General features: G+C 43.2%; 1 protein-coding gene across 1 annotated transcript; it reads left to right on the top strand.

The window, feature by feature from the left end:
* Nucleotides 1-143: 143 nt before the first annotated feature.
* On the top strand, nt 144-21698 carry LOC142374604 (uncharacterized). The gene is made up of 3 exons (XM_075458365.1): nt 144-318; nt 3782-4004; nt 18545-21698. The coding sequence occupies exons 2-3, from the start codon at nt 3857-3859 to the stop codon at nt 20779-20781; spliced, it is 2385 nt and encodes a 794-aa protein (XP_075314480.1). The 5' UTR covers nt 144-318; nt 3782-3856; the 3' UTR covers nt 20782-21698.
* Nucleotides 21699-26018: the final 4320 nt, after the last annotated feature.

The following is a 26018-nucleotide window of genomic DNA, read 5'->3' as shown; positions in this document are numbered from 1 at the left end:
GTGTACATAACGTCAAAAAAGCCAGCCAAGGGGAGCATAAGGATAAGAATAATAATAATAAGAGAATAACAGTCGAAAAAAAAAAAGATCTCTCGCTTCCGGCCTCTTCGGCGCTTCCGCTTCCGGCTCGGTGTGCCCGCCTCTCAGCTCGGAGTACAGCGTGCTGTTTGTGCTCATTCCTCAGCGTTTAATCCAACTCAAACAGAACTCATTTGTAGATCTCTTCACCCTTCTCCCTCTTTGGACAGGACGCACATTAACCGGACAGGACGCACATTAACCGGACTGGGAACCGGAGTTCATGGACACTAAAGCTAAGTAAGGAGAGCCCAGGGTAATCACGGCTGCTTTGTTACCGCTGCTAGCGTCACGAAAACCGCACCAATTAGCCTCAGGATGGTATTAATTTGTACAGAAAACTAGAACTAACATACCACAGGCTTTATCAACTCACCAAAGTAAGCAAGTCTGGCGAAAGATCAGAGTAAAGGCTCCGAATATACTTCTAAGTGAACTACGGCAGCCGGAGCGCTTAGGGACCGTCGCTAAAGTGCAACGCCGACTTTTTTTTTTTTTTTTTAATTTATTTTTTTAATAACTCACTGGATATTCAACCAATGAACACCAAACCACTTCTGATGTATTCGTGGACTCATTGTGTAATTCCAAGGTTTTCCTTATTATCAAGGAAAACCTTTTCAATTTTTTTTAAAAGGCATAAGTAATCAGTATATATGATTCATTCATATTTATGGCTTTTATTTTGTAATAGCTCTCTTGTTTTTAAAGATATCAACACCAGTGTTGTTTTCGACAACCATCTTAGATTTAGTCTTAGTCTTTTGGACTAAAATGCTTATTAGTTTTAGTCACTTCTATATGTGATAGTTTTAGTCCAGTTTTAGTCGACGAAAACTCAAAATGTTTTAGTCTAGTTTTAGTCAAAAAAAAAAAGAAAAAATAAGTACAGTCTACCGTGTTAAGAAAATAGTATGGTCTTAACTATCAAACAAGCAGAACAGAAATACATAGCTTATTAACTGACCCTGTCCTAAAGCTTTCTGATTTTTCATTCTGTACTGTGCGTGTGTCCCAACTTTACTGTAAGCGCACTAAACGCACAGGTCCTGGTTAGGGCTGCACAACGTCACTTGTGGCTTTTAGGCTAAAGCTAGCAGACTCTACGTATAACAGTAACTCGACCTGTTTAACATATCAAGTTACGTGCTGACAGAACGTACACACAAAGAGATAACCACACCGTCACTGAATGTAAACATGGCTAAACATGCTGCTAAAGTAACACACACATAATGAATTGACGTTAGCGTAACAAAAGCTAACTTTAGCCTGAAGTTAGCAGCCCATTTGCGCCAGGAATATGTGGAAAACGTACTAATGTATTAGCTTACTATGAAATTTATCGATTATGTTAACAGCATTTGTAACTTACCTTCGAAAAAATATCCCTGTGGCGAGCCTTAAGGTGCCGCAGCAGATACTTTTTAGGTTTTAATTGACACACACAATAAGCAGAAATGTCACACATTTTAAACGTCTGACAGATCACCCACTAACATTTTCATCCATTCTCGTCTCGTCAACGAAAACTCACACACGTCTCGTCATGTTTTCGTCATCAGAGAGCTATGTTTATCTCGTTATCGTCATGACAAAAAGTGCCGTCAACGAAATGATTTCGTCATCGTTGACGAAAACAACACTGATCAACACCAAACCACTTCTGATGTGTTCATGGACTCATTGTGTACTTCCCACAACCCTTTAATTTGAATAAAAACCTTTTAATTAAAAAATAAAAAGGCATAAGTAATCACTGTATATGATTCATTCATATTTATGGCTTTTATTTTGTAATGGCTCTCGCCGTTTTCTTCGGCACCAGTTCCATAACTTTTCTTTCGTTAGCTGCTATCTGACTTGACGCGAGCTGCGGCTTCTGCGCTGCACTGAAAATTGAAAATGCTCTAACGTTCAACAATCATTGCGCTGAGTGAAAGCGCCCATCATTCGGTTAGGTAGGGAAAGGGGAGTGGCCAGGAAACAAAGAAATGCGCATCGTTTAAATATCGTGGCCAGAAAAGTGATCGTGCTTGGAAAAAGTTATCGGACGATTTATTGACTTATTGGATATGGTGACAGGCCTGTGTGTGTTGTTTTTAGACGTGTATGTAATGTAACATCTGACAAGCAGAGAAGCTTCCTCTGTCCCTGTTATTCAGTCCAGTTCTAACCAGTGATGCTGTCTGAAAGTCTTGGACCATTCAGGGACATGCATTGTGTAGTACGAGCAGAGTGGTGATTTATTTATTTATTTATTTTACATGTATCGATGTCTTACCCACGAACATAACCTGTATGAAGAAATGTGTTCCTGAAGAATCCGACATTGTCACCTGTAAATTTTCCAGACTCATCAAGACAGAAAAGATATTTTTGAAAAATCCATTGATAGAAAAACTAGGCTTAGTTTATGTTCAGATAGTGTTTAACAAACATAAAGTTTCTGATTGATGTATTTTTCTTTCAGAGTTGATGTTCACGAGGGGTGGAACGGTACAAAAAACTCACGGTTCGGTATGTACCTCGGTACGGACCCTACGGTTCGGTACATTTTCGGTACAGTGCCGAAGGAGGCGTGTAGCGAGGTTGGAGCAAATGTAACAGATATCTGAATCCTGCCTCTTCTACAGTGGAATATGGGCGCATAGCAGATGCGATGTAAATTCCAATTGCTTTGGTAATTTTTTTTGCTCTGCATGTATTCGTATCCAGGGGTTGTTGTAATACATTTGGGAGACGTAATTGGTCGGGTCTTTTCATGGTTCTATAGAACGATCTGACGGAGGTGTGTGGTGGTCGGTAGCTACGCCCCATGTCATGCTATCACGGCTGAAATGTTTCATCATACCACACAGACAGAACCGGCGCATGTTTAATAAGTTAAACTTACTCTGGTCTCCTTTGTCTGAGGCGCTCTGCTCTCCTTTCTTCCTTCATGAAATGAAAAAGTATCTCCTGCGCTCCATCCTTCGTCTCCTGACTCTCTGTGAGCTCTTCCAGCCTCGATATTAGATGCCTGATGTGATTGTCCATGATTAATATCACCATCATGCAGACCATGAACACGGTGGCCTCCCCGCTCTCCATATTAGCTTCTTTGTGGTGTTTTTCTTCTCTCGGGTTTTGTTTTGTTCCGTTTTGGTGTTGAATGTGGCGCTAAACGGCTAACGGCTAACACGTCACTGACGCGGACGGCTGCGCGCGGCGCATCAGTCCCGACTCATGTGCGAATGCAGACTGAAACAGCTCCGCTGGGGAAGGACAGTTATTAGAACCAAATTCGAGTAGGACAGTTCTGATAACTGCGTTCTTATAACTACTCTGTCCGAAAGCGGCTATCTCTACGGACCAATCAGAGCTTGCATGTGGCAGTGTTTAAATGGGTCCTGAAGGAAACTCTGGCAAAATAACAGTTCCGTTCAGAAAACTTCCGTACCGTGTGTATTCTGCGTGGAAATGCGCGTACCGAACCGTGACCCCCGTACCGTGACGGTTCGGTACGAATACATATACTGTGCCGGCCCTAATGTTCACTGTTGTGTCTCCATGTGTGTGATGCATCATATGTATAACTGTGGTTATTCTTTACACAGATTAACATCTGAATATCACCGCAGAAGACACAGAAATGAATTTAGAAAGTTGTTTTAATGGATAATTGGCTGAATGGTGGACTTTTGTGTATTTACCGTTTCAGACGGCTGTGCTAGAAGCAGCAGAAGATCCAACGTGTACGTCCTAAAATCTGAAAGAACATCAGTTGTAATCAGTGATGGTGAAGAGGAGAATCTCAGGTGCAGCAGGGATGCCTGGAAGGAGGAGCCTCCACCCAGAGGACCCCAGAGGACTCAGTGTGGTGCCCCCCGTACCTGCAGCATCCACATCAGAACTGGAGCAGACACAAGACAGCAGAGATCTCAGTAAGTGGGGAAATGAACCTGCAACTAAACACCACGGTGCATGTGCAAGGTTTTCACTGCAGAGTAGTGTTGTTCCCACACCAACATTTTGAGTTCGATACGATACCTGCCGGAAATACCTCGATACTGAACCCATACCACGGCAAAAATCTAAAGAAGAATCTGGGAAAGAGATGAATAAGGGTCCAGCTCGGTCTCACTATGGTTTAATTTTCAGCAGCACAATCTCTTTATTAGATTCGGTTCTTTTAGTAGGAGGCTCAAGAACTGACCGCAGTAATTCAAGTGAAAATGAAGTGTTTATTGGTATGGCAACAAGAGCAGTATTTCAGCGCTGGTCTCAGTATGACAGAACTCTCGCAGGAATCCGTCAGACAGAGCCCCTGATTTCCGGTAACAAGTTGCATATATCTCTTCTAGTTTCCCACGGTGGATCCCGTGTTGATCAAATGTGATTGGATATGCATACTAACCCAAATAATGTCTCTGAGTAATCCAAACAATGTGTGTGTGTGAATCTGCCCTTGCTTTCCCAGGCTTTCCTAATTGTTTTGTCTTTCTACTCCTGGATCACTTTAGGTCATATGGAAAAGTACTGAGACTTATTTCATTCATAATGTCTAAGAACAAAGCCAATTAAAACAATCCCCCTTTTGAAGTGATTTTATCATTTCAACTAATTCAGTCAAATAACTGAGGTAGGACTGTTATTTTCTGTATTGTGTCACATCTGTATTAGCAGTAGCAAGACTTTAGCAGCCACCCCCCAAACTGCAAGAGCCACTTACCTTTTGAGATGTAGCACAACCAGTTAGGAGACATCTGTCATCCCCCTTTTGATGTGACTTCATGTGTTATTATGTAAGCTTATGTGAAAGCTGGTCTTCTTTGCAATTAAAGCAGCAAGCAAGTCTTCATTGCACAGGCATGGAAATAGTAAACATAATTCTAATGCTTAAGCTACACCTTCAAATCCGGACTATTCCATCATTTCACTCGGAACAGAAACTCTTTCCGAGAGGGTTAAGACCTTCATAAGTCACTGATTATAACTCTGCAAATGAGCACATTTAGAAAATAATTCTGATGCTTTAGCAAAACCTTCTATATCAGGAGTATTAATCAAGATTCTAGAAACAGAGACTCTTTTCTAGTAAGTTTAAAACCTTCCCCACTCAACTGATAATAACTCCGCAAATGAGCACATTTCTTAATAGATTATATGTATAAAATAATAATTTGCTATATGTATTGTGTGTATGTGGCCCCGAACCCATCCTCTGTGTGGACTCTTTGTTCATAATGGCCTAAAAGCTTATGTGGCTAGCAAGGCCTTGCTCCCTCATTAGTACCATAACAACAGAACACTGATTAATCAAAAAATTTCTCATCATTTCTATTCTACTGACACTCAAACATTGCATACGGCCATTAACATTACCAGCAGGCTCGTCCACCGTTTGCAGCGAATAGGAGCGAAAACCTGATGGTTTAACCGGGAAAAATTCACCTATGGCCCCAGTTCCACTTGGCGACCGACCAACTTATTACCGTTCAGAGTCTAAGGTCCCGCTCCAAACAGCCGAGTCACCCCACTGGCAATGGACATTCTAAAAATGATTCATTATCAGCCTTTAAGAGGAATTAGCTAAACACTTTAAAAATGAAACATAACAAATATAAATTTAACCAAGGCTCGACCATATGAGTATATTAGCCTCTTGAACAATTATGATTAACTTTTCTTTTAGATTATATATCTTTCTTAGATGACCACATGACGAGTCGTGGGGTCTCTTGTGGTCCAATCCTGTCGGTGCTCGGTTCTCCTCTTGGCTGAACGTCTGTTCAGCATTCTGATCCGGAACTAATCTTGGTAGGAGAGGTCACCAGTACATCGCTTTCCTGAGGGATATTCAGCATCCCCTCCCTAACTAATTTTCTTTTGTGACAATTTTGTTGTGTAGTTCTCCACCATCATCTTGGCATGATGGGAAAGGCCTCCCAGAACTCAAGCTTCTGAGTCCTCCGGCCGTGCGTCCTGTAGTGGTTCTGAATCTGTGGAATAATATTAGCAAATCTCGCAGCGCAGTAGTGCAAAATGTTATTTGCACTGTATTTCTATACTAGGGTATCTCTCTTTGAAAGGTTCAATTTCAATGCCCAATTCATTCATTATTTATTTTTCATATGGACCCCAAACCAAACAAAACCAAAATAAACAAAACAAAAGAAAATCAAAGAAATAACAAAATTAACACAACCCAAAACAAAACAACTGGCCAGTTGGTATAACCCTTGCTTTAAGGAATTAGAATAGTCATCAACCTGCTGTGCAGCCTTAATGAGAAATCCAGTACCATCTCCTTATTTTGCTGTGAAAAAACTTCAAATTATTTAGGGAACACATCCTCACGATCAACATCAGCACAGTTGGTATAATCCTCCTTTATAGGACAACACCAGAATTCTCACCAAGTTGCTGTCCAGCATTCATGAGATCTTCTGTATTATCCATTTATTCTGCTGTGGAAAATCATTTAGACAGTTTTGGGATCATGACAACACACAAACAACACTCAACAGCAGACACCACAGGTTAGGACAACAGATGACGAACATATATCGCATTTCTGGGTTTGCTCAAGCAAACTTCCTGTTTCCATTAGGGCCTAAGTATACAAACAGTGGTCTTCATATTCTGAGTCTGATTCCATGTGTTCCTCTTCCAGGTCCGGGAAGTCTTAATGCAAAAGAAGATACAAACACACACAGACTTTTTGGGAAAATTTGAGAATTTTTAGTAAACCATGATTAATTGTTAATTAATTGCCGAACTGCTCCGCTGCAGTTTCTCCTCCTGTGTTGTTGTTTGCTGCAGGACAGAAATATTTGTGGTTAGATCTCATCTTGGGTGCAGTACAGCATCAAGAAAGCAAACATTTTTCCAATTAATAACTGATTAACTTGTTTAGGTTAAATATTGTCTGTCCTCTCTGAATTCAGGTCAGAGTGTTAAAAAATAAAATTTCATTTCATTTCATTTATTTATTTAGTTAAAACGGGGACGATGCACAAAAGCATTAGTGGTGAGAGAAGAGATGCCTTGTGCCAGGTTGTAGCAACATTTGCTCATTTCCACCTGTAGTCCCTGTAGGCACGTAAGATAAGAACAATTAAGATTGTAAAATATGACAGATAAAAGTAATATGCAGACCATAATATTTTAAAATAGACAATATACACTGACAAAAAAGAGAAAGGAAAACGGGAAACAAGGGCGCCAAAATCATCAAGTGCACAATAGGGATCAACAGCACACACTCTCTCTTACTCTCATCACACATTCAGACACAAGCACACACACAGATAACAGTCCAACTTTCCCCGTCCTCCCCCAACAACCACACTCACTACACACACCAGCAACCAGACATATTTACACACACACTCACATATCACTCAATGTGTGCAAGCATGCTTACCTAATAACCAGCGCTTTGATAAGCATGAGAATGTGTGGGGACTCATACATGAGACAATAGCTGTTTTCACACTGCGACCCGCTACCTTAGCGGGTCCAAATTGCCACTTCATCGAGCAATGTGAACGCTTGGCGTGTCAGGGTGACCCGTGCCGCCTGAAGCCGAGTTCAGGGGGCGTGGCCTGGTGGCAGAGCGTCACACGAAACACATAAAATGCTGGCGTGCACAATGACGTAGGCACAAGCCGTGCGTCGGAGGTAGGGTTAAATACACCTGTCTGCATCAAATGTTTCAAACCAACGATGAGGACTTGTTTTTGCAGTTGTATATGCAGTTCATGGAGATGTTATTTTACGGGGTGTGGATGGTCACAACGTGGGATGCCGCCGAAGAACATATGCGGAGAATACCAGAGCACTATAATGTCCAAGTTGAGGAACTCCAGTAGTGGCTCGTGGTCTGGAAAATAGGCGGGGCAGATGATCTGCGTTATCAAAATGGAAGCTTTTATGGAGCAATAGGCCAATAGTCTATGCAACCATACGCGGGGGGGGGATGTACGCACTCGCAGAAAAGTCTGCTATACAACAAACACAAAAGAACCATGAAAATGAGCGAAGAGATGCGCCTTGCTGGACTCGTGTTTTTTTGCCTTTTCCGAAAAATGCTTCATGTCACACACACCGACAGTGCTCCACATATCCCCTTGCCCCCCCGTGCCAGGCGATTGGAAGAGCAAGCATGGGAAGCAGAACATTTTATTCCTATTGGAACAACCAGAGAGCCAGGGCTTTTTGTCATACCACTCACGGGAAAACGTCCGATTGAAAGACCTACCCTTATCCATTGTTTGCTGAACTATATTAGTATCAGGTTTATGGGGGCCGAGGTTTTTAATAGCCAATTTGGTTCCCAAATCTAGTCTTTCAAATGGGTTCTCCAAGAGAAACTCAACGCCATTGAGTACAGGTTCGATGCTAGCAGCCATGCTTAAAACTTCCCTCACTGTAGCCTACTATCAGACTGACTCGCTCCTGAGGTGCAGAGTAATATAGCAGTAGGCGGGACAGTGTGTAGCAACGTTTTTAGCTAGTCTTGGGGAAACCTAAGCTAGCAGACAAGTAACCTACTGTACATGTACGAAGCTGTCAACACATTGTTTACTGTCTCAACATTGCTTTGCTCATCAGGCTAAGATATTTCATTAAATCACTCCCAGTTTCCCATTTTGCAAAGACTTCGTTCACAATCACTTAAACTTTGTAAGATAGCAACTATAAAGTAAAATCTTTACCTACCACAAACGTGAATCCGGATTAAACAGCCAATATCCTTCATCAAATCCGACATAGTTATCTGTTTTATCCAACAAGTTTGTAGGGGAATATGGCGGCACTGAAGTTCCCACTGGCTAGATGGGCGGAGTGATATATTTCTTAAACCCTTTGAGTCCTTTTCATGTCCAGGGCAGATCATACACTTGCCCCAGTAGCATCTATACAGGCGCGCTAAATGTTTCATGATATTATGCTACGTAGGGGCATCTGCCCTGGCCAGTGGCCACAGATCTAACGTTAAGCAGCCACACTGGAGGTAGGCTATATTTCAGCGAAAATAAAAACAGATTCCACAATATGGTGTAATACGATTCCCACTGTGATTGAAGTTGAAATAAATATTTTATTTTTTTATTTTATTTATTTCGGAAAGGTTGGGGGTGTGGCGGGCGGGGCTCTGCCCATCCTGCCCAAATACAGCGGCCGCGGCTGAGGAAATCCATTCACAATTTGAAGTAGAAGAACGCGAACAGCGTCGACGCAATCGACGAAGACGTTTAGCTGTCGTGGCTCTGAACACACATGTGTCTGCAAGGAGTGTGGACGATGGCAAGACCACAAGGGTTGGTGTTTTGGTCCAATGCTCTGAACAGTTTTGATCACGACGAGTGGAGAAAGCATTTTCGGATGTCGCAGCAAACCTCGTCACGCCACGCCCACGTCCATCCCGCGTCAATTGCTTTCACATCAAATTCGGCTCGGCAAAAAGACTATGGTCCGACACGGGTCGAATGGCGAATTGAGTTGACACCCGAGCCCGGATCGTCAGTGTGAAAGGAACAGCGGACACACTAAATTCGCGAATTAAACACTGGTTCTTCCTCAGTGTGAAAGGGGCTAGTGTTTCCCAAAGATCTGAAGGCAATGTGTGGTGGTGGGCCACCGGTGGGGGGGGTTAAAAAATAAAAATTCTTCAAAATAATTCCTTCGTTAATAATTGGTCACACAGAACTTTATTGTATTAATATTCACATCTTCAAATGTCTTTACCTCTACCAAATACTATAGTACATTTTGTATCAACAGACTACTTGCTGCAAAGTCTGCATGTTTTGTCAGAGCACCTGATTTTGCGGGGCTTGCTAAAAAAAAAAGATTCTAATGCCTTATCATCAGGACGGGGTCCATTGATGGAGATCCTCAGGCAAGCTGCCAGGTGTTCTCCTGGAAGTCTGTTCCTGAGGTCTGTTTTCACCTGAAGATTAAAGCAAAATGCGGTTCGGGCTGGTCCTCATCCTCAACACGTCTCTTTTTCAGCCGCGGAAAATATTTTTCAATACTCATCTGGATTGAAGCAGCAAACATTCAGTGTAAGAGTTTAAAAAAAACTAGCAAACTTGTGACTAGTTAACTTTATAGGCAATTTAAAGCGACAAACCCTGGGCGGCGCCATTACCCTCCACAAATGCGCTTAATTTCTGCCGGAAGTAGTTTACGCAGCGTTTGCCAATGTAAACAGATGATGCTAGCTTTGACAGCCCACTCGCAGATCGTATAGCTAATAATGTCCTTACAATGGGAACAGAGTTTAAATACGTTAACTGGAGATGGAGTTACTATCCCCCACCCAAATTCGGTGCAGGACTGGGAGGATAACGTGACGACGTGGCCCAACATAACATACAAAACTGAGCACCTAGAAATAAAAGTACCCTACGACCAAGGCTTTGTTCAGGAGAATATCACAAGGCTGCGTACATTTCACTTTTCCCACATGCTCCCGAAAATCGTTGATGCATTTTAAAACCAAAATAAACTGCCCTATGTAGGTGCCCAAGCGTGCCAACAGATGTCTGTTGTTTACATAATGTAATATAATGTCGAATATATTGTTGTACAAAATTGAAAATAAAGGTTGATGTAATTTTATTTCATTATTGCACTGAACTAGGATCATGAGTGCCCTATCTTCCTTAGAGTGTTACAATTTCTTTTAACACAGTTCATTCATAGTAAACTCATACTTTACATTAATAAATCTGGATTAATTAATTGTTTTGAGGAAATGAAACAAATGGCTTCAACTAGAAAGATCATGTATTTAATCCTAACAGGGATTAAAAAGTGAAATACAAAATGACCCCACACAATTACATCACTATAATAATAATTTACAATATTAACTGTTAAACATATACTATGCACACAGGGACACAAGGCAAGATTCTAAACCTCATGAGGCATTCTGATCTTGTCCAGTTTACGTGCCATGATGGGAACGGTCTGGGATCAAATCTTATAGATCTTCAGTCTCTGGATTGCTCTTTCCACATGTATGCAGACATTTGTCAAAGCACTCTCTATCTAACCACTCGTCCAAGTGCTTTCTTGAGTTTGTACAGCCAACTACTGCACATGTCGTTCCCAAACCACTTTTCCTCTTAAGGTTTTCTATCCTTTTTCTCACTGCGTCGATATCGGAGCTAGCTAGCAAAACAAACCGGAGCCCGCCAGAACGGAAGTGGAAAGCATCGATGGGAGGAGTTTAGGAAGTAGAGCGTAATGGATGCCTTGTGTTATTTTAAAAATACTGTATGAAGACCATGTATGTCTTTGGCTTTACTATTTGTCGGGTTGAGATGATTTTTTCAACCTTCGCCACATTTGTAGGGGATAAGTTAAAAGCAGAGTCGTCACAGGCTAAGGACTTTGGAAAGGTCAAACTCAGTTACTCAGTGACTTTATTTCTAAGATCTTTAAAAATCAGATGATCAGTACTTAATTTTGATATCAGGAACTTTTTAAGTGAGGCATCTCTTTTTTTCATTGACTCCCAGAGATTACTGTTAAACCAAGGTAAATTTCGTTTTGCATTAGTTTTTTTGCCCCTTATTTTTGTGTATTTCAGAAAAATATCTTTAACAGTTGACATTAGATCAATACAAGCTGGTTCACAGCGCATGCTACCAATGGTGCCACTCAAATTGAATTGCTTTATTTCATTTTCAATGAGGGCCACGTCTTTTAGTGAGATAACAGGTATGCTTGATTTCTCCTTCATTGAACTTTGATTTCTATAACGTTCTTTTTTCAGCTTTCTAGAGGCCAGGATAAGGTTATGATCTGATAGCCCCGTAATGAGGTCATAAGTCTTTTTAATCCTATCTGGTTTGTTTGTAAAAATTAAGTCTAAGTGTTTGAGAAGAATTTGTTATTCTTGTAGGTTTACAAATCATCTGGGTCATCTGAAACGTTTTGACAATATCTTTAAGCTTTTTTCTACGTTTTGTGTCTTGCAAATTTAAATTGAAATCACCCATAAGAATAACTTCTGATTTTTCATGTTTGAGGACGACACTTAAACAATCAAAGAAGTCATTCTATTATGATCGAAAATGGGGCCCCTACCTGGCTTATATTCAATTAGCGACCCTCTCCAGCTCAAGTACTTAGGCATCTGAATAGGCTTATACAGCTGAACTCTTGAAACTTCATGTCCAGATTTCATTTGGCATCACTTTTGTTTGTATTTATTTTGTATTTATCTATTTTATTATTAGTATTCTTTATTTTATTTTTACTAATATACTAATACTGATGTGTATGATTATATTTATACATATATTTTTTTATTTGTTAATTTTTGTTTTGTATACATTCGTTCCTTTTACTATTTATTTTTGTGTGTGTGTAATGTTGTATAATTCACTTGAACATGGGACAGTCAATAAGCTCTGGTCAGAGGACCTAAGAGACCTGGTTGTGTAGTAGGGGTGGATCAGGTCACAGATGTAACCGGGTGCCTGATGATTAAGGGCTTGGTATGTGATGAGAAGAATTTTGAACTGGATCCTGAACCTTATAGGCAGCCAGTGTAAGGAAAGTAGAATGGGTGTGATGTGAGTCATCCTGTTGGATCTCGTCAGTAACCTGGCTGCAGTGTTTTGAATAATTTGTAGACGGTTCAGAGATGATATGTTGAGACATGTGAAAAGTGAATTACAATAATCTAACCGGGAAGACACAAATGCACAAATCATCTCCAGCTCAGGCCGGGACACAATGGACCTGAGTTTTGCTATGTTTCTGAGCTGGAAGGAACAATTTCGTGCTAATGATTTTATGTGCTCCTCAAAGCGCATGCTTCGGTCGAAGGTAACCCCAAGGTTTTTTAGCTTTGACTGAGCAGCTGATGAAACAAACCCAATACTCTGGGCAGTTTTGGGGGCTGAATTCTCAGGTGCAATAATTAGAACCTCTGTTTTTTCAGTGTTCAGCTGGAGGAAGTTATTTGCCAACCACTCACTAATGGCACCCAAACAGTCTTGTAAAACAGCAAAGTTGGATTGGTTTTCTGGTTTGCAGGAGATATATAACTGAATGTCATCAGCATAGCAATGATAAGATACACCACTGAATTTATTTATAATGTGCCCTAATGGAAGCATGTATAGAGCAAATAACAATGGACCCAAGACAGACCCTTGGGGTACGCCACAGGAAAGAGGAGTATTTTCTGACGTGAATGGCCCAACAGATACAGAGAAATTCCTATCGGGGTGAAGGCATCCAAAATCGATGGCCCAAATTGATGGCTGGAGAGGGGGTCGGAGGAGGGTATAATGCTATCCCTGATATTTTTTATTTTGTCTACAAAAAAGGAGAGGAAACAATTGCAGTCCTCATTTGACAGAATTGGCCAATCAGGAGGTGCAGGAGAGACAATGTTGTTAATGGTGTCAAATAGGACTTTAGGATTGCGTCTACTAGTTGCAATGAGATTGGCAAAGTATGAAGCCCTCGCATCTTCAATCGATGTTAGAGTCCGTCACTAGATGTTCAAGTTGTTCTGTCTTTGAAATGATGCTCGTATATTTAAATGCCCGCCAAAAATGCCTTTCGGTTTCGTTTTGACGTCCCACAACACGCTTGCATGGTTAACAGTCTGAAACAATTTCATCTGCTGCCATTTGAGGCAGGTGACTTGTGTAGGATTAGTTAACATGGATCTGCCCGGGGCTGAAGTTTTCAGCATTTCACAGATAGACATGGTGTTTTTTGGAGCATTACCTCGAGAACCCGCGCCGGTAGAAGCAACAGCTGGCTTGGAAAGTTCGGGATCAGCTGATTGGCAGATATCCAGAGGTATAGGTCCAGGATTTAAATGGACATCTCCACACAAAAGCAGAATTGCGCAGATAACAATGGATGGGTGTCGCTTTGTCGACTTAGGGACTTGGAACATGTTCAAGTCTCTGTAATAAGATACTGTGATCGACCGTATCAAATGCAGCTCTGAGATCCAACAGGACAAGCACAGACACAAGTCCGCTATCAGAGGCTAAAGCCCTATTCGGACGGGACTAGTTTAATGGGGGGACCTGGGGTAAAGTAATAATAACCGGGAAATCTAGTCCCGTCCGAACGCGCCATGTCAGTAAAGATAGCGGAGTATGTCGGTAAACTTTGCCGAGAATTCTACCTCCTGTGAAACAGTCCGGAGTATCTACCATAGGTAATACTAATCCCGTGCGAATGCGACCCTCGGTAATAAGTACGGAATATATCGTCACATCCTTTTAAAGACAGAAACAATTAGGTGTAAAATAGAAAATTACACTTAAGTTTCGTTGTGCAATCCTTTTTTTAAACTATACTTTACATTCAGGTAAAATAAGTATCCTGAGCAAAACTTTTGGTGAGCAGTACTTTACATTAAGGTCAAAAATGAATAAATCTTCTGTTCTGTTATACTGTACAATACGTTTTAGTAATACTTATCATTCAGGTAAACAAACAAAAAAGTCTTCTGCGTTTGTATACAATAATTTTGGAGCAGAATGCTTTATATTCAAGAAAACTCCTCCCATGTTAGATGAATATTACAGGGATTTCTTGTCCCGTCCGAATAGGTCATTTCTTCTCCCTGGCGTCGTCTGGTTAACCAACATTACCATACGTCCCCCCATTGAACTAGTCCCGTCCGAATAGGGCTAAAGAGGAGATCATTGGTAACTTTCAGCAGTGCAGTTTCTGTGCTATGATGCACTCTGAATCCTGACTGAAACTCTTCAAACAGATTATTTCTGTGGACATGATCACAAAGCTCAGCTGCAACTATTTTTTCCAAGAACTTTAGACATAAAAGGGAGATTGGATATAGGTCTATAATGAGCCAACACTTCTGAATCAAGAGTAGGTTTTTTAAGTAAAGGTTTAATTACAGCAACCTTAAAAGTCTGAGGTACATATCCTGTCAACAAAGACAGATTGATCAAATCCAATATGGAAGTGTCAATTAATGGGAAAACCTCCTTGAACAGTCTGGTTGGGATTGGGTCTAAAACACAAGTTGATGGTTTAGAAGAGACTATTGCTGTTGTTAGTTCAGAGAGATCAACTGGGCAGAAGCCATCTAAATACAAATCAGGTTCTAAAGATACTTCTAAAGCTGCTGTACTTGATGATACATCAGTGATAATAGTGGGAAGGACTCCATCAATCTTCTCTCTGATTGAAACAATTTTATTAAGAAAGAATCTCATGAAATCATCACTGCTGAGAGTTAAAGGAATACCTGGCTCAGCAGCGCTCGGACTCTTTGTCAGACTGGCTACAGCGCTGAAGAGAAACCTGGGATTATTCTTATTCTCTTCTATCAATGATGAATAATAAGCAGTTCTAGCTTTACGAAGGGCTTTCTTATACGTTATTAAACTATCTTTCCAGACTAATTGAGACTCTTTTTTTTTTTTTTTTTCCTTGTCCTGTCCAGCATTATGGCAGCAGAATTGTAATCTGAATACCAAACACATTTGCTATCCCAAGGGAAGCTTTATGAATGCAAAGCTCCCTGCCAGTCTCCAAGTTGGAGGACAGACTTTCTACCTGCTGAACCACAGCTGCTCACACACATGTAGCATAAATCACTCATGTTGTAAAATTTTCGGGATGCCCCGATACCACTTTTTTTCAAAACGATACGGATACTTGGATCTGAGTACTTGCCGATACCGAGTGCCGATACTTCTACCACAAAAAAATTTAATGAATTGGAAGACAGGTTTTGGTCTCACTAGCCCAGTGGTTCCCAAACTTGTTGTGCCCAAGGCACACCTATTGTGCAAAATAGTCCTTATAACACGTGTTATCATTCATATCATGTAAAATATCTGTAAATGTGCATCATTATTCATCCATCCATCCATCCATCATCTTCCGCTGGTCCGGGGATCGGGTCGCGGGGGCAGCAGCTTGAGCAAAGAGACCCAGACGTCCCTGTCCCCGGCCACTTCCTCCAGCTCTTCTGGGGGGACCCCGAGGCGTTCCCAGGCCAGCCGAGAAACATAGTCTCTCCAACGTGTCCTGGGTCTTCCCCGGGACCTCCTCCCAGTGGGACGGGCCCGGAACACCTCACCGGGGAGGCGTCCAGGAGGCATCCTAACCAGATGCCCCAGGAGGCATCCTAACCAGATGCCCGAGCCACCTCATCTGACTCCTCTGGATGCGGAGGAGCAGCGGTTCTACTCCGAGCCCCTCCCGGATGACCGAGCTTCTCACCCTATCTCTAAGGGAGAGCCCAGACACCCTGCGGAGGAAACTCATTTCGGCCGCTTGTATTCGCGATCTCGTTCTTTAGGTCACTACCCACAGCTCGTGACCACAGGTGAGGGTAGGATCTCGTTCTTTCGGTCACTACCCACAGCTCGTGACCATAGGTGAGGGTAGGATCTCGTTCTTTCGGTCCCTACCCACAGCTCGTGACCATAGGTGAGGGTAGGATCTCGTTCTTTCGGTCCCTACCCACAGCTCGTGACCATAGGTGAGGGTAGGAACATAGATTGACCGGTAAATCGAGAGCTTGGCCTTCTGGCTCAGCTCCTTCACCACGACGGGCCGGTGCAGAGCCCGCATCACTGCAGACGCCGCACCGATCCGCCTGTCAATCTCCTGCTCCATTCGTCCCTCACTCGTGAACAAGACCCCGAGATACTTGAACTCCTCCACTTGGGGAAGGATCTCATTCCCGACCCGGAAAGAGCATTCCACCCTTTTCCGGCTGAGGACCATGGTCTCAGATTTGGAGGTGCTGATTCTCATCCTAGCCGCTTCACACTCGGCTGCAAACCGCTCCAGTGAGAGCTGAAGGTCACGGCCCGTCGACGCTAACAGAACCAAATCGTCCGCAAAAAGCAGAGACCCGATTCTGAGGTCACCGAAACGGACCCCCTCAACGCCCTGGCTGCGCCTAGAAATTCTGTCCATAAAAATTATGAACAGAATCGGTGACAAAGGGCAGCCCTGACGGAGTCCAACCCTCACAGGAAACATGTCCGACTTACTGCCGGCAATGCGGACCAAACTCTGACACCGGTCATACAGAGACCGAACAGCCCATATCAAGGAGTCTGGCACTCCATACTCACGGAGCACCCCCCACAAGAGTCCCCGAGGGACACGGTCGAACGCCTTCTCCAAGTCCACAAAACACATGTAGACCGGTTGGGCGAACTCCCATGCTCCCTCCAGGATCCTGCGGAGGGTATAGAGCTGGTCCACTGTTCCACGGCCAGGACGTCAGGACATCATTATTTACTGATGCCAAATACAATGTGACAAGACAACTATTACTCATGAAATATTTATTAACGAAATATTTCAAAAATTAATTTGAAACGGCAACATTCATTTAAACCAGACGGGTCACAAAATTAAAAATGAGGCAAAGGAAACTCAGCACAGAGAACTGCAAGGAAGCTGCATTGCCCATGGTCCTAAACTACAATTTATCATTGCAACATTTCAGCTATCAGTGAAACCTGCTATTGTAAATATTTTGCCTACTTACAAATTAGTGAGTACATGTGCCAGATTTCTTTAATCATGGTGGCACTGAGCAGAGAGCCACTCACAAGTCCTGTTCAACAGAGAGCCGTGCCCTCCTGTTCTTCATCATGTTTAACCAGAGCAGAGAGCGTCAACTCACACAGGCAGGTAGCGGGGAAAGGAAGAAGCTGCTCAATCGCATGGTGGGAGATGCTTAGGTACTACGATGCAGAAGCATTATTTAACTAGCAGTTAAGTTAGCATTGGCTAACTTCTCCCGACAGGAAGCACTCGGGCTGAGGATTGCTGACACCCCCGGTCCAACTGAAGCCATAAGACGGTAACTTTCATGATACTGTCGACAGTTTTTTTTTTTTTTTCCTCTTTTCCATCGGTGGTGGGTTGTCGGCAGTCTCTGCTCTGGTGGTTGGTGGTTTGCTCCGCACCAGAAAGCGCTCCATTTTCCCTCTTTCTCTGTTTTCATGTTGTCCTTCAGCCTTTGATGTTTCACAGTCTCATAATTCCCACCTGTGCAACTGCGTTAACAGAAATATGGGGTTCTCTGAGGATTTTTTTTTTTTAATTCTTTTTAGGAATAGAGTTTTCCTCTGTATTATGAAACGAGTACATACAAAGTACTGATACAGTAAATAAAATATATATTTTTTTTGTGTAGTTGTATATTGCACACCAGGACTTGGACACCCTCTGATCGCGGTCTTCATGGTATCGGCTAACTTTAACGAGTACGAGTATGTTAGAATAGTATCTACCCGATACCAGTATCGGTGCATCCTTATAAAATTTGTATATTTAATTTCTAATTTTTTGCTTTTTTTGTTGAAACGGACCACCAATATTTTGAATAATACTCAAGCTGTTGAGGAGCAGGATGCATGCATTTAAGCTAAGTTGTGTGTTGTAATATAATGTATATTTGTGTTTCCTGCAGATGTTCAGCAGCTGTTGGTGATTAAAGAGGAGGCTCCCTGGAGCTCCAGTGTGGACCAGCAGGACCCAGCACTCGTCCAAATTAAGGAGGAAGAGGAGGCTCCCTGGAGCTCCGGTGTGAACCAGCAGGACCCAGCACTCGTCCAAATTAAGGAGGAAGAGGAGGACCCCTGGAGCTCCGCTGTGGACCAGCAGGACCCAGCACTCGTCCAAATTAAGGAGGAAGAGGAGGACCCCTGGACCAATCAGGAGGAAGAGCAGCTTCATGGGCAGGAAGAGACTGATATCACCAGGCTCTCGCTCACTGATGTTACTGTAAAGAGTGAAGATGAAGAGAAACCTCAGCCCTCACACTTTCATAAAATCGAGACTCCGACCAGCTCAGCTGAACAGGTGAAAACAGAAACTGATGAAGAGGAATATGAAGGACCAGAACCAGCCAGAAACCCAGATCCACACGGTCATTTACAACCAAATATTGATGACAAGTCGTCAGACTCTTCTGAGACTGAAGTCAGTGATGATGATTATTGGCAGAAATCTGGACCTGAAACAGAGGACAGTTACAAACATTCGGGACAGATGATGGTACTTGAGTCAAGTGTAAAACATGATGTCGTTTCTGACGCTGCCAAAATATCCTTCAGCTCCTCTGACAGTGGAGAAAAGTTTGTTAATAAGACACGCACAAGAGTCCACACAGGAGCGTTTTGTTGCACTGTCTGTGATAAAAGATATAGTAGGAAAGGAACTCTTTTAAAACACATGACTGTTCACACAGGAGAGAAGCCATTTAGCTGTGATGTTTGTGGGAAAAGATTTTGTGAGCGAGGAAGTTTTTCAAGTCACATGAAAGTCCACACTGGAGAGAAGCCATTTAGCTGTGATGTTTGTGGGAAAAGATTTCGTGAGCGAGGAAAACTTTCAAGTCACGTGACTGTTCACACAGGAGAGAAGCCATTTGGCTGTGATGTTTGTGGAAAAAGATTTCGTGAGCGAGGAAAACTTTCAAGTCACGTGACTGTTCACACAGGAGAGAAGCCATTTGGCTGTGATGTTTGTGGGAAAAGATTTTGTGAGCGAGGAATTCTTACAAAACACATGACTGTTCACTCAGGAGAGAAAACATTTAGCTGTGATGTTTGTGGAATAAGATTTAGTCAGCAAGGAAATCTTTCAAGACACATGACTGTTCACACAGGAGAGAAGCCATTTAGCTGTGATGTTTGTGGGAAAAGATTTCGTGACAGAGAAACTCTTTCAATTCACATTAGAGTCCACACGGGAGAAAAGCCATTTGGCTGTGATGTTTGTGATAAAAGATTTTGTGACCGAAGAAATCTTTCAAAACACTTGAGAGTTCACACACGAGAGAAACCATTTAGCTGTCATGTTTGTGGTAAAAAAATTCGTGACAGAAGAACTCTTTCAAATCACATTAAACTCCACACTGGAGAGACGCCATTTAGCTGTAATGTTTGTGGGAAAAAATTTCGTGACAGAGGAAGTCTTTCAAATCACATGAAAGTCCACACTGGAGAGAAGCCATTTAGCTGTGATGTTTGTGGGAAAAAATTTCGTGACAGAGGAAGTCTTTCAAATCACATGAAAGTCCACACTGGAGAGAAGCCATTTAGCTGTGATGTTTGTGGGAAAAGATTTGGTAACAAAGGAACTCTTTCAAAACACATGACTGTTCACTCAGAAGAGAAGCCATTTGGCTGTGATGTTTGTGGGAAAAGATTTAGTCAGCGAGGAACTCTTTCAAGTCACATGAAAGTCCACACTGGATTGAAGCCATTTAGCTGTGATGTTTGTGGGAAAAGATTTAGTCTGCAAGGAGCTCTTTCAAGACACGTGACTGTTCACTCAAGAGAGAAGCCATTTAGCTGTGATGTTTGTGGGAAAAGATTTAGTCAGCAAAGAACTCTTTCAAGACACATGACTGCTCACACAGGAGGGAAGCCATTTAGCTGTGATGTTTGTGGGAAAGGATTTAGTCATCGAAGAAATCTTTCAAGACACATGACTGTTCACTCAGAAGAGAAGCCATTTAGCTGTGATGTTTGTGGAAAAGAATTTAGTCAGCTAAGATATCTTTCAAGACACATGACTGTTCACTCAGGAGAGAAGCCATTTAGCTGTGATGTTTGTGGGAAAACATTTAATCAAAAAGCTATTTTTCAGCAACACATGAGGGTCCACACTGGGGAAAAACCATTTGGCTGTGATATTTGAGGAAAAGAATTTAGCCGAAAAGTGGATATGATCCTGGACTAAAAAATCAACTCGATTAAAGTTTTTAATCGTGTTAACTACAGGCTTTGAAATTAATTAATCGAAATTAATCGCATTTTAATCACATATACTTTATCCTTTAGAAAATTAACATTTTCAACAATATTTCAACAAATACTATAGTCATAGTGATATTAAAGGAAAATGTTGGAAAATTTATAACCCATTTATAATCCATTTATAACCCATTTATAATCCATTTATAACCCATTTATAACTGTTCGGTTGATGTTTGATCTCATCTCCAAACATTTCTGTAATTCTGTACATCAGTAAAGTTTAAACTGTCAGTAGTTTTAATGTTTTGGCTGATTTTTTTTTTTAAATGTTTGTTGGCAGTCTGCTTTGTTTTTCTACGGAAAGTTAACTCATTGGATTTTTTTTTATTCATGGACTCGATCTTTATTTGATCTTTACTTGACCTCTACAGGTTTGTTCTGGTTTGTTGAAGATTTATTTTCCCATGAAGCTTTGCCACCATTCTTTGCCTCCTTGTGAGTGATTTTTTTTTGTTTGTAAATTTTGTACTCTAGTCTTAAGTTTTCATAGCCATTTTTGATAGCCTCCTTTGGGAGTTATATTCATTATAGATAACATTTCAAAGATTTTGTAGAGCCTCCGGTTTTTAAGAGTGCATTTAGTTGTTTTTGTTTCTAGTACGAAGTTGTCTTTCCTCCTTAGGGAGTGATTTTTGGTTTATAGTTCTTAGTTAATTTCCCTCCTCTTAGCAGTTTTGGTTGTTTTCTCCTCTTTCATTTATTAAGTTTTATAGAATTTCATTTTCATAGCTGATTATTTCATCATGTCGTATTGGTGGTTGGAATTATCTAATAAAATCTGCCTGATTGGATTCTCTGCATCCGAGTCCTCTTTCAAGCCCAGATCTGACATCTACTAGCCTAGCAAGCCAGACCCGTACAGCTTTTAGCTGTACAGGGGTCTAATAACGCTGGATAGCAGTGTGGGCGGGATAAACGGCTGTCTGTCAAGTTTAACGCCACGCAATAGGATGGCGTAACAACCAATCAGAGCGATGAAGAAGTGTTACGTAGTCAACGCGACGTGGTTTGTAGTCTATGGCCTGAAAAGCTGATTACTCTTAAGCTATAAACTCTGTAAATATATAACTTTAGCAACATTTGAAACATTTTCAGGCGAGAAAGTAGTCGTTTAGACCCCCAAGGTGTTGAAAATCTGACAAAATACCGGCTGTTTACAATTTTGTTCCCACGAATTTGTTCCCCCCAGTGCCTAACCCTAACTGTTGTATCTTTAATCATTATTGTTCACATTTGGATTTAGTTTGGATATTGTATGGACTGTATTGAAAGAACGGTTGTTTCTAGACCTGATTGATTTGTTCTTGTATGTGGTGTTGCGTGTTTGGACCACAAGGGGGCGTTTCTTTGTTTGTATGTCAGTTGAGAATAGGTCAAGGTTCGAATTGTAGAAGAAGAAAAATATCAGTTAGGAAAAACCAACGTATTCATCTCGAGTTGATATTTTGTCGTTATTTTATTTGTCCTGTGAAAGTCTTTTATTTTGTATCAGTAAAAAACCTAAAAAGACGACGAGAAGTACTGCTTCGTTTATACGAGAAGCTGCAGCTAAGTTCCCACACATTTTGGTGCCGAAACCCCCACATTACATTACATTACATTACGGTCATTTTGCAGACGCTTTTAACCAAAGCGACTTACAATAAGTGCGTTCAACATCGGTAGGCAAAAGAACTTCAGGTCACAAGAAATCATAAGTGCATTTCCTTCCACTACCAAACAGCTAAGAGCAAAACTAGTGCTAGAGTAAGTGCGATAACCAACCAGCCTCTCACCAACTGCACACCAGTCACAGCGGGGTGGGGATGCAAACCCTGGTTCGGGTAGGGGAAGAAATAAAAGAGGTAGAAAAAGCAGGAATGGGATGCAAACCCTGGTTCGGGTAGGGGGTAATGAAAATATAGAGGGTGCCAGTGGTGGAGGAAACAATAAGTGCGTAAGGAACTAGGACGGCGCAGGTGCTGTCCTAAGAGGGCGGATCAGGGAAGTTTTTCTTGAAGAGGTGGGTTTTCAGCCTACGGCGAAAGATGGGCAGCGACTCAGCTGTCCTGATATCAGTCGGGAGATCGTTCCACCATCGGGGTGCCAGAACAGAGAAAAGCCGTGACCGTGTCGATCGTGCGCAGGGACCCCTGAGTGACGGGGCAGCCAGGCGCCTGGTGGCCGCAGAGCGAAGTGGTCGGGCGGGGGTGTAGGGCTTGACCATAGCCTGGAGGTATGAAGGAGCTGTTCCTTCCACTGCCCTGTAGGCCAGCACCAGAGTCTTAAACTGGATGCGAGCAGCTACAGGGAGCCAGTGTAGAGAGCGGAGAAGGGGAGTGGTGTGGGAGAACTTGGGGAGGTTGAACACCAGACGAGCAGCAGCTTTCTGAACCAGCTCCAGAGGTCTGATGGCAGAAGCCGGGGCGCCAGCAAGGAGGGAGTTGCAGTAGTCCAGGCGGGAGATGACAAGAGCCTGGATGAGCACCTGTGCTGCCTTGTCGGTGAGGAAGGGGCGAATCCTCCGGATGTTGTAGAGGAGGAATCGGCAGGAACGGGTCACTGATGCGATGTTTGGCGAGAACGACAGTTCATCGTCCAGGGTCACACCCAGATTCCTCGCGGTTCGGGTTGATGTCACCACAGAGTCATCCATGGTGATGGCCAGGTCTCTGAATGGGCAGTCCTTCCCCGGGAGAAACACCAGCTCAGTCTTGTCCAGGTTGAGCTTAAGGTGGTGCATCGACATCCACCCCGAGATGTCTGCCAGGCACGCAGCAATGCGTGCTTCCACTTGGGTGTCAGAAGGGGGAAAAGACAGAATCAGCTGGGTGTCATCTGCATAGCAGTGGTAGGAAAAGTTATGGGAGTGGATGACAGAACCAAGAGATGATGTGTAGAGGGAGAAAAGAAGAGGACCCAGGACCGAACCTTGGGGAACCCCGGTGGTGAGCCTACGTGGCTTCGACACAGACCCTCTCAGTGTGACCTGGTAGAAGCGATCTGTCAGGTAGGATGAGAACATGGAGAGTGCAGAGCCAGAAACCCCCATTCCCTCCAGGGTAGAGAGAAGGATGTCGTGGTTCACTGTGTCAAATGCTGCAGACAGGTCCAGGAGAATCAGGACAGAGGAGAGAGAGTTAGCTCGAGCAGTTTGGAGTGACTCAGTTACTGCTAGGAGGGCCGTCTCAGTTGAGTGGCCCACCTTGAACCCGGACTGGTAGGGATCCAAGAGGTTGTTCCGGTGGAGGTAAGAGGACAGTTGTTTGAAGACAGCACGTTCAAGAGTTTTGGACAGAAAGGGTAGAAGGGATACCGGTCTGTAGTTCTTGATCTCTGAAGGGTCAAGAGCTGGTTTCTTTAGAAGAGGAGTGACTCTGGCAGTCCTGAAAGCAGAAGGAAAAGAGCCTGATGTCAAAGATGTGTTAATGAGGTGGGTCAGGTAAGGAAGAAGATCAGGTGCAGCAGAATGAAGGAGAGGGGAAGGGACTGGGTCAAGGGAACATGTGGTGGGGCGGCTGGATGTTACAAGGTGGAGGACCTCATTTGCAGAGAGGGGAGAGAAGTGGGACAGAGAGGGAGGTGAGGGAGAAGGTGGTAGGGAGGGAGGAGTGGGAGGGCGACAGGTGTGGGTGGTGTGGACAGCTGGGAGGTGAGGGAAGGAAGATCGGATATCGTTAACCTTCTTGTCAAAGAAGTCGGCGAAATCGTCAGGGAGGAGGGAGGAGGAGGGGAGGGGGGATGGGGGTTGGAGGAGGGTTGCGAAAGTTTGGAAGAGTTTTTTGGGGTTGGAAGCAGAAGTTTGAATTTTGTTACAGAAGAAGGCAGTTTTTGCAGCAGAGAGAGAGGAGGAAAAAGTGGAAAGCAAGGACTGGAAGGCAAGAAGATCTTCAGGAAGTTTACTTTTCCTCCATTTGCGCTCGGCCGCCCTCACGCTCCGCCTCTCAGTACGCACTGAGTCCGACAGCCAAGGGGCAGGTGGAGCTGAGCCTGCAGGCCTGGAGGTGAGGGGACAGAGTTTGTCCAGAGAGGAGGACAGGGTGGAGAGAAGAAGATCAGTAGAAGTGTCAGGGGAAAGAAGAGAAAAAGATTCAGGGGCAGGCAGAGCAGAAAGAACAGAAGAGGAGAAGTCAGTGGGGGAGAGGGAGCGGAGATTGGGACGAGAAGATACCAAGTGCGTGGGGGAAGGACGGGAGGTAGGAGAAGAGAGGGAGAGGGTGTAGGACATGAAGTAGTGGTCAGAGAGATGAAGAGGAGTGACAGAGAGGTTGGCGCTAGAACAGTGTCTGGTGAAGATAAGGTCCAGTGTGTTGCCAGCTTTGTGGGTAGGAGGAGATGGGGAGAGAGCTAGGTCGAAGGAGGAGAGAAGAGAAACAAGAGGGTGAAGCTTCTCTGTCTGGATGTTGAAATCACCGAGAAGGGTGAGGCCGGAGCCATCATCAGGGAAGTGAGAGACAAGAGTGTCCAGCTCTTCCAGGAAGTCCCCAATAGGGCCTGGTGGGCGATAAACTACAGCGATGGTGAGCTTGACTGGGTGAGAGACAGTGACAGCATGAAATTCAAAGGAGGAGGGAGAGAATTGCAAGAGGGAACAAAGAGAGTATTTCCAGTCCTTGGAAATGAGCAGGCCAGTACCACCGCCCCGCCTCACAGCTCTGGGAGTGTGAGAGAAAGAGTACACATCAGACAGAGCTGCGGGTGTGGCAGTGTTTTCTGGGGTGATCCAGGTCTCTGTAAGAGCAAGAAAGTTAAGGAAGAGCATGGATGCATAACCTGAGATAAACTCAGCCTTCTGCACAGCAGACTGGCAGTTCCACAGCCCCCCTGCCACCACTTGCTCAATATGAGTAGAGAGAGAAGGGTGGATGATACAAGACATACAAGAACAAATCAATTAGGTCTAGAAACAACCGTTCTTTCAATACTATCCATACAATATCCAAACTAAATCCAAATGTGAACAATAATGATTAAAGATCCCACCCTAATCCTGACCCTAACTTCCTGTGATACCAGTCCACTGCTCAGTGTCTAACCCTGACCCTAACCCTGACCCTAACCCTAACCCTGACCCTAACCCTAACCCTGACTTCCTGTGATATCAGTCCACTGCTCAGTGTCTAACCCTACAGTGGGAAT

This window comes from Odontesthes bonariensis, chromosome 23, assembly GCF_027942865.1.
Source record: "Odontesthes bonariensis isolate fOdoBon6 chromosome 23, fOdoBon6.hap1, whole genome shotgun sequence".
Lineage (NCBI taxonomy): Eukaryota > Metazoa > Chordata > Actinopteri > Atheriniformes > Atherinopsidae > Odontesthes > Odontesthes bonariensis.
Note: the sequence above shows the minus strand (reverse complement) of the source record. Positions and strands in the feature narration are given on the sequence as shown.